Source organism: Penaeus japonicus, unplaced genomic scaffold, assembly GCF_977035675.1.
Source record: "Penaeus japonicus unplaced genomic scaffold, GWHDUDI00000001_assembly GWHDUDI00000017, whole genome shotgun sequence".
NCBI classification, from domain to species: Eukaryota; Metazoa; Arthropoda; class Malacostraca; order Decapoda; family Penaeidae; genus Penaeus; species Penaeus japonicus.
Window position 1 is genome coordinate 24,274,443 of NW_028234419.1, and position 10,000 is coordinate 24,284,442.

The following is a 10,000-nucleotide window of genomic DNA, read 5'->3' on the forward strand; positions in this document are numbered from 1 at the left end:
TTATTTCTGATTGATTTTCTTTTTCTAACCTCATCTTCTTTTTGTCTTCATAATCATTAGCGTTTTAATTGACAGTGGGATTTATAATAAAAATACCATGCAATATATATTCACAGAATGTGTGTTACTCCCAATGTCTCATAATGATTAGATTATATGCCATTGTCAAGTTGGGTGGCTTAAAACCCTAATTTCACATGGATTAAAAATCATTATTATTAATGGAATACCATGACTGCTCTACATATAAATGTTATCAATGGAATACAGGCTTATATCAGGAGGTTGATAATTGTAATATCAGTTTTAAGATAATCAGGATAAGTGATGATTTACATAGTCTTTCCTTACTGGATTCTCAGCTCTCTTGAAGAAATACCGATCAAATAAAGAATTACCAGAAATGAAGGGATCCAGTAGAATGTGGAACCTTTATTTTCTTTAGTGATAAACTGTTTATAAGTAAGGAATATTTGTATGTATATTTTTGTGGAGATGAGTCTATTTTATGAAACATAGAGATAACATTGCTATTAGATATTCAACGAGATTGTTTTCAATAAGATAGGAGGATTACAGAGAGAATGTAAGTTTTTCACCAAAAGAATGTGCCAGTATCATATGATTTAGCTTTTTTTCCTAATTGTTGATCATGATGGCCTTCATTTATGCATACATAAATCTGCAGTATTTGCTCCAGCAGATGTGCATTAAAATCAAATAAAAGATGTAGTTTATATCAGAGAAAAATTGTGCTAAAAAATTACTATTATGAATTATCATTAAGATTATCATTGCTTTTCCCCTTAGGTTTGAAGGAAAAAGATGATTGAGACTAGGGTATGTAAAATGTTTGATGCTTAGATTTAGACATGTCTTACGGTATACAAAATGTTATATTTCAAATGCAATTTCTTTCATTACACAAAATATATTAAACAGTGTTTTTGTTTATGTCTATTGTGATCATAGCATTCCCACAATAATAGCTGCTTGAACGTTTATATTTGGTACTGAGAATATCTGTTGATAGTTAATTTTCTGAGAAAACCAATATCATTCGCAAATTCTTGCAAAACAATGTGGTGTTCCCTTTTTCAGAGATTCATGGTTGCCCCCATAAATGTTGCCTTTTACTCCCCTGTGTTTTAAGCTTGGAATTATTATTTAGTCTTAAAAAGTTAAAGATGTTTGCACTCTGTAAGATGAGTCTATCAGCAAAAGATAATTGTTATATTCATGGTGAAGACCACTAACTTTTTATATCCCTAAAATAACAGGGTGCCAAGGATAGAAAGGGTTAATTTCTCACAGATACCAATACATTTCATAAGCTGTTTTTTAGGTGTGAAGTATGTGTCTGTTTTTCTTGTCCTGTTGGTGTGTAAAGAAAAAAAACTATGTTATTAAGATATTATTATAAGATCAAACAAGTAAAGCAAAAATGTGTTTAGCATAACTTTATGAAACAGTGTAGTCAGGATCTAAGCATAGATATCAAATGGGTATGACACTTGCTTGTTGAATAATAAATTAAGCATAATAAAATAAAATAGGAATGTAAAATTTAAAAATAATTTGATATTATGTGATTGTTTGCTGTCATGTTTTATTCAAGGGTTTTTATTTTATCTGTGTTGTTTTGTTTGGTCCATAACTCTTGTTTTATTAATTTCTAACTTCATGCTTATAGTAAATAAGAGAACATCTTTTTATATAATTACTTGCAGCTCCCATCTATAAATGATGCAGCTAGGACATGTACTCAGCTGTGTCTTCCGTCCATGTGTGTTTTGTAAGTGTTGATTTATGAAATGATTTTGAAGCTGTGCTGATTAATGTATGATTTTGAAGTTTTACTGAGTGCTGTATAACCTACTATTTTTACTGATTACTGAGTGATTTTGAAGATGTACTGATTTCTGTTTGATTTTTGAAACTAGGCTGATTACTGTATGATTTTGTTGTTTTACCAGTTAATGTATGATTTTTATTTTTTTCTGGTTCATGTATGATTTTGAATTTTTACTGATTACTGAATGATTTTGAAGCTAGACTGATTACTGATTAAGTTTTTTTTTCTGATTAGTGCATGACTCTATTTTTTTTTCCTTCTTTCTTTTTTTTACCCAACAGTAACCAAGTTTTATATATACATATGTATACATATACATACATATGCATTTACATTTACATTTACATATACATTTATCTATGTTTATATACATGTATATGTATGTGTTTGTGTGTGTGTGTGTGTGTGTTCTTTTCTGTGTGCGTGTTGGAGTGTGATTTTCTGTTAGCACATAGTAGACCAGATCTTGATGAAAGGATTCACACCTTTTATCACATTGTGTTGCACCTTTCTTCTTGGTGATTATATTTCATGGTTTGTTCTTTCCCTTTTAATTTTGTTACTTTGTTTTATGTTATTTCCGTCTCAAAGCAAAGGGACAATGCCTGATCTACGGAATTCAGAGCAGGTGGTATCTCAAGGTAGCTTTTACTAACAGAACTAAGTTAACAAAGGTCTTTTTTTCAGGAATGTTTCCAGGAGATTTCTCTGTGAGCTTTAACTAACTTGGGTTTTTTATTTAAGTCTTCTGTTCTATACAAAAAATACATTCCAATTCACCAAATGAAGTTTACTTGTATTTAAGTATTTACAGATAGATGTATCAGTAAGTATGGAATATCTGTATATGTTATAACAAGAATAGTATTTGTAATAATAAGTTGATTGCCAAAACTTTTAATATTGTTCTTTTTATTGAGATACATGTTAATCTTGATTAGGTAGATTGGCATTTGATGTTGCTTTAAGTTCACTGTACTGACTACATTCTGTCTTCCTTGAAGATGTTGCTGAAGACCAGTTTATTTGTAATACATCAAGAGTTTTATGAAATCATGGATACATTGTCAAATATTGAATACTGAAAAGTAGTATTTATATATGTATATATATATATATATATATATATATATATATATATATATATATATATATATATATATATATATATATATATAGATAGATAGATATATAGATATATATGTATATATATACTACTTTACTGTTAATTATTTTACATAATTAATTACTTCAGTTTTGCTAAAATGCAATATGTTGTGTATTTTTTAAGAATTACAATCACAATTATAACCACATGCTTACAGAAAATTGTCACAAAAATTATTGATTATGTGAGACACTTCATTAAGAAAATTGTTGTTGAAAATGTTTAAGTACTTTTGGCATAACATGATCCAATAGTTTAGCAAATGTTATAAGAAAAGCTATTATCAATAGACATTCCTATAGGCTATATAGATTTCTTATTATTATTTTTGCCCAATATTCTATATGAATAATCGTTATATACAAATGATAGTAGCTGATGAAGTAATGAAGATATTTTCAAATATGTAAGTAAAACTTTCATAATATTGAGATAAGATTGCTTGGAGAATTAGTTATATACAATATTTATTTAAAGAGTTCTCAGATAGTATTTTTAATGCATCTGTATTTTGATAACTTGCTTGGGGAACAATAGAAATACAAGGAAAGATTGCTGGCCATATTCCTCTAAGGAAATTTAAACCTCCAGAATCACAAGAGATTTTCCTTTTAATTGTCACTGTTTGTAGTCATATGTTTTTTATTTTATTATGTAAAATATTCATATTGGGCAGTGGAAAGTATGTGCTCCATATATCTTTGGATTATTTCAGGAAAAAAACACCAGCTCTGAAGTAGTTCTTTACTCATTTTAAGTCAACATCAACTCTTTATCATCTAGGTTTTCAAATCTTTCATTTCTTTTCACAAATATACTTAACTATACAATGCACATTCATTCTTGTATGCAGTTACATGTACAATTGTGTAATTGTACACATGTAAAGGTATGCATGTAGATGTAGGACATGTATAAAATGTATATTTGGTATTCCTTTTGGCTTCATTCTTAATTTTCCTTTTTTCCCACATCCCCAAAAGGGAAGACAAATGATCATGTACATACAAGAGCATACATAAGTACAGATCCAGCATCAGAGTATGCATGGTTATCTATGTGTTACTAAAAGATATGTATCTGTCTGAGCCTTTTTTTCTGTCATAATGAAGATTTAAAAGGGTTATGTGATATGTATATATGCAGCTCTGTCTTGTTACTACTGGTAACCACTAAATATTTACTGAAGTTTACGGTAGTTGCCAGTTTTCATAACCATGTCATATATAAAGTTAAGAAATTATTGAACATCCCAGGTTGTGGATCATTTACATCATTGTTGTGTTAATGCAGTATTATAACCCGTGGGTCATTTTTTTCTTGGGTTTTGCAATTGACCATTCCATTATGCTTATTAGACTAAGATGATGAATATAGTAATGATGTTGATATCACTGTCATGTGGTTTTTATGTATATTCTTCTATTTGAACTTACTTTTTATGAAATATTATCACCTGATGTCAGGTCTGTTATGCAGCTCAAAGATATTTTCAGAAATACTACAGTGTAATGTTGGTTAATAAAGAGCAGATGGTTAAGTTAGTTTCAATTTCTTTCAATTACTCTATTTTGAAGACATATAAAGCAATTTATTGATCATACAATATGCCTACAGACACAGAGAGAGCGATACCATAATCTCAGAAAAGAAGGGATGAATTTCATCACAGAGTATCAAGAATTAAGCTTACGTACATTTTCATGTCTTTTAAATGAAGGCAGGCTAGTTTCTCTTTTTTTTACCCATAACTACATTATTCATGATAACTTACAATCTTAGAAATTTATTTTGAACATTCACGAAGTCTTAATAAAGGACCGTAGAGAATACATACAATAGGTAACATGATCTGCTTTCTTTTCTATATGGGTAGAGTTAGTAGTATGCTTGTCTTCCCTTAGTTGTATTTTGAGTTTATATATCATATAATAGATGCATGAATAAATAACAAAATTACAAACATATTGCCAGAGATGATCCCTATTTGAGGCTAAGGTAACACCCTTTCCTAACCTTGGTTGAAACCTCTCAACATATCTTTCTAATATCTACTGGGTATACAGTCACTCTACACTATGAGGCATGCATGAATCACACTGAGCCATGATATTGCCTCTATATATACAAAGAAACTATGTTATATGCTGTTTCAAGGTTCTGTATTTTTAATGTTTTTTCAGCATTGTTCTAATACGACAAAGTTATATATATATATATCATATGCCATGAAATATCACTCATCGATTGACTTCACAAACTTCCTAATTCATGAGGGACTGGATATTGCATTCTTTGGAAGGAATTTAATTACCATATCACCACACTTTATTAATTAAGGAGGAAGTATGTCAGAAGTTGTAACCTCTTCCTAAATCACTAAAGGCAACTAGTTAAAAGCTGCCTCAAGCAATCATATGATTTAGAAAATGTTATATACCAGAGCAGCACATATACATGTAGTATATGTATATGTTGGGTTTCTTCTGTTATGTCAGATTATCAGGTATCATTGATGAAAAAAAGGGGGATGTCCAAACTAAAAAGATATTGTAAATCATTTTATTGTATTAACATTGTACTTTCTGCTACATTGGAAATGCATAATATATGCAAATCAAATAATTACAATTCAAATTCAACTATTAACAGTGTGTGATTTATACACCTAAGAAATGCAAGTAAGAAATGGCCTTGAGAGAGAGAGAGAGAGAGAAAGAAAAAAAAGAAAATGTAATTTACTCTTGGGAAATCTTTCTCAAAAGTGTTCCATATAGATTACAAAAAATTATTGAATAACAAAAACCTCACTCAGCAGTGGACAGTTATTAATTATTCATCAACTATAACTCTGCCTCTCATAAAATGAAATGCTAATGTTGCTTAAATCAATCATAGTTATTTATGATGTATAAAAAATCTCTCTAGGAACACCATGTACCTCCAACTCAAAAGAGTCTAATGGTTATTTAATCATATGTACAAGTAGCTCATACAAATCACCAAAAATAGCCATACAAATGATGCATAACCTTTATTAGTGATAAAGTACTTTGCCAAGGGAACTTTAACCCAAAAGATAATAAAATAATATGAATGATTAATAATTGGATTCACAATAATAATAATAATAAAAAAAGGTGAAACATGTTAGACCTGATGACTATCAGTCAAGTTAAAGCTTGATATCAATTTGAAGATGACTAGGATTAGTACTATTTTTGTGTGAAATTAATTCATAAGCCAGCATTATTATCTACATCGTTGAACTTAATCCAGGGTTGCCCTTTTGCTTACCATATATTCATCCGAGGAGCATGATAACCCTTGTCCATTTAGTGTTATTTTCTATATCAGTTTCAAGTGTGGTCATTTTAAAACTAGAGGAATAGTTAACACTAAGCAATAAGACACTAGGAAGGAAAATAAGGACCCCATACCCACATGTTAATATGGCTGTAAGTCTTTTCATGCTTGCAAATAGTAAAAGGAAAAAAGGTCACTTACTTTACTGAATTTCATCTAAAATTTACTTTTCCATTTCAGTAAGACTTTAAAAAATTGCATCTTTTTGATTGTTTACTTAATCTAAATTTTTATTTACGTAAGTGACTTTGCCTAACTGACGCAGAGTTAGTACAGAATTTAATTAATTAAGCTATGAAAGACTGGATCTCAGGTCATACAAATATCAGATATGGAAAGATATCACAACCGCAATAAGGCTTTTAAAAAAAATCTTTGAACTACTGTGTTTTGTTTATATTAACAGGTACAAAACTTCCCTCGTAAGGCTACTATCTTTGATTATGTTTGACAAACTATTCATTCATGCCAGTTTCTTGGTACTTTCCAGCAAATTAACTGCACTATTGTTCTTATCTTATCTATCCTGTAGTCATCTGTGTATGTGTATGTATATGTGTGTATATATGTATATATGTATGTATGTATGTATGTATGTATATATGTATGTATGTATGTATGTATGTATGTGTGTGTGTGTGTTTTCTTGTATTATTCTGAAGTTTCCCCAACTCTGGATGGTTTAAGTCGCTACTCAACCTGCCAGTCTACATTTCCCTTAGCTTGCTGCAGCATAGGATCTACAATACACTTTCTTTTAAAACATACTGTGTCTCCATGTTTTAATACATAGTTTCCCTTTTTCCATACAATTATCTTTACTCCTGATTCACAGCCCTCTGCGCATCTAATGAAAAAGCAAGTCTTCAGCTGAAATATAACTGCCATTAGATTCTTTTATGTACATTTACTACTTGGTGTGCTGAGAACAAGAACCTCAAAATGCAGTCTTAATACATTATTCTCAATTCCCTCATTCTTCAAGTTGAATTCTCTCTGGTCAACATTACCCTGAGTTACAAATAAATGCTTAGTAGTAACAAACTGATGTGCAGATATCTAAATAAAATTGTCCTTTGTAAACCCCCCATTCTATTTTTTCTTACGAGGGTGTTTATTTTCTAACAGAAAAAATAAAAATAAAAATGCATCAGACACATACATGAAAAAGCTGAACGATGCTCAGAAGGAAAAATCTTCTCCATATTCAAAATCATTCTTTCTGCTTGTGTCCCTCTGCACGGTGACTGATTCACATGCTTGCGGAGTCACAGACCCTAGAGTGAAAGCAACCAGAAGTCAATCTCGCAATCACATCCTAAAAGTGAATAGTAAATAGGCTCAGGAAACCACTATGGAGTGGAAGAACCCCCATTTGTCCATTCTGCTAATCCTCTTTTCACTAATTCCTCAGCAACATCAATGTCCTGTAACAATAAACAAATATTATTTCAGGAATTTAGATTTAAATTTGGAGGTAAACAAATAAGAACCAAATATCTAGATATTTTAAAACAAAAAGACCAGGAGACAAAATTCAGATCCTATACTTGCAAATAAATTAATACCTATTTGTTTCATGGACACATTTTTGTTAAAATCATGTCAATTCTCTGCTTAAAGGAATGACATTCATATTCATATATAAAAAGAAAAGAAAAGAAAACAAAACACCTCAAAACACCAAGGAAAAACAACCAGAGAACTGTTTGCCTGAACTTACCGCAGGTCCATTGGTGTCGATGATACGGACACACGGCATCGTCTTGTCACCTCCTTGTTGATAACCAACTACCTTCACCATTACTACTTTCCATTGGGCTGCATAAGTCAGTTCTTCAAAGGCATCTGCTGCTTCATCCCCTTTCACACTTCTGTCATATAGAAACAGTGTAATTAAAGTTGCAAACACTAAAATTGTGATTTTTTCCTTCCTTGTAATCAATATCAATTAAAAATATAATCATATAGCAATGCATCAGTTAGTTACATAGACACTACTAAAATAAAAAAGTTACAACTAATACACATCCTTTATAAAGACATGTGAACATTGTACAAATATTGCAAAATATTTGACACTTGTTTCATTGACCTATTTGAACAGCTAGTGCCAGCCAGATTATTAAAATTTACCACCATATGGTAGTCAGGGCATCCTACTAGCATATAGAAGGCAAAGTGATAAAGTTGCTTGCATTTAATAAACTAGTTTGATCTGCATGATGAGCAAACAGAGAAACTTTTGCCCTTTTCTTGTTTTTCTTTCTTTGTTATACCATTTCAGAAAAAAACACTACTAAACACAAAATAGATTTAGTGGAAACTGAGACTTCTACCATAAACATGGAGAGTGCTATATTGAATTCAATCAACCCTTAAAGTTGGAACAACAACAATAACAATAACAAACTAATAATAATACTCACTCAGGTTTAATGTTGGCCAAAAAGCACTCAATGGCTTGAAAGTTGAGTTTGAGATAATCTGTTCTCAGCTCAAACACACAGTCCAATTTGATGGTTTCTGTGTCTCCGAAGTCAACATAGTACACCGTGACCAGGCTCTGTGAAGAGTCTTCCTCATTGGGCTCATAACTGCAAACTTGCCCTCTGTACCACGAGTCATCGTGGGGAAACTTAGCTGCTACTATGTCACCTGTCTTCACCTGTGGCATGGGGCAAATTGTAGTGCAATCGATAAATGACCCTAATTTAAAGTTCTATATTTGCAGATGAGTCAAGAGAATATTCTATATAAAAAGCAAAACTCTTATTTACAAGTTCTAACTTATCAAGAAGCCGTATACACTTTGTACATTAACTTACGCCTTTCCAAATTCACAGAAATAATAAAAACTGAATGACCTCATTAGGCTGTTTCACAAGAGTAAATAAACAATCTAGATTTAATTGTCCACATACCTTTTCAAGTTCGTGGAGTTCACGGTTATCTTCATCTTCGTAATACTCTGTCATTTGTGTCACTAATTTATCTAACTGGATGGACCTTGGTCCTACAACCTGTGGAGAGCAAGAGAATATCATTAGCCATTTGGTGAGTCCATTAGGTCTGAAATTAATAGGATATTCATTATATAATTTGTCATATACTCATCTATAAAGTAGAAAAGTACACCATTCTACTGACAACATGCATATTCACCTGAAGCCAGAAATGCGCAGCTGAGTCCACTGCAGATACATATGCTTCAATAAAACGATCACTGCCTGGCATAGACAAAGACTCCTGGTGCATAGAGCCATTCATGGATGCCTGACAAGTAGAATAATAATTACTTTACGACTTTAAAGTAATCATGATTTAATTTTGTCAAAAGTTCCCACAATCAAATTAAAATTAAATTAAGTTAGGTACGGAATCCTTATCCAAACTTCAAGACTAAACAACAACAACTTAAAAGTACTATATTGTTCATTAACATTGCACACTGCTCTTCCCCAAACTTACCTCACTGCCACCATTTTCTAGTGGAGCTTGTCGACCCCTTGCTCTCATGGACATGTTAACCGCCGAGGCCTGGATCTGTTGTCTCATTTCCTCCTCCTCTGCCACCTGTTACAAATGTTAGTAATATTGGTAAATATCCA

At 31.3% G+C, this 10,000-nt stretch overlaps 1 protein-coding gene across 3 annotated transcripts in view; it reads right to left on the reverse strand.

Moving 5' to 3' along the window:
• Positions 1 to 5,570: 5,570 nt before the first annotated feature.
• Positions 5,571 to 10,000, reverse strand: part of LOC122267334 (tudor and KH domain-containing protein homolog) — a 15,064-nt gene continuing 10,634 nt past the window's right edge. For 2 of the 3 annotated variants that reach the window (XM_043037390.2, XM_043037398.2), the window contains exons 6-11: positions 9,861 to 9,965; positions 9,555 to 9,665; positions 9,314 to 9,412; positions 8,819 to 9,057; positions 8,113 to 8,263; positions 5,571 to 7,816 (exon numbers count right to left, since the gene is read on the reverse strand). In XM_043037390.2, the coding sequence (XP_042893324.2) occupies positions 7,742 to 7,816; positions 8,113 to 8,263; positions 8,819 to 9,057; positions 9,314 to 9,412; positions 9,555 to 9,665; positions 9,861 to 9,965 (780 nt within the window). In that variant the 3' untranslated portion in view covers positions 5,571 to 7,741. The remainder of the gene's footprint in view (positions 7,817 to 8,112; positions 8,264 to 8,818; positions 9,058 to 9,313; positions 9,413 to 9,554; positions 9,666 to 9,860; positions 9,966 to 10,000) is intronic. The other variant, XM_043037406.2, reaches the window with a different exon arrangement.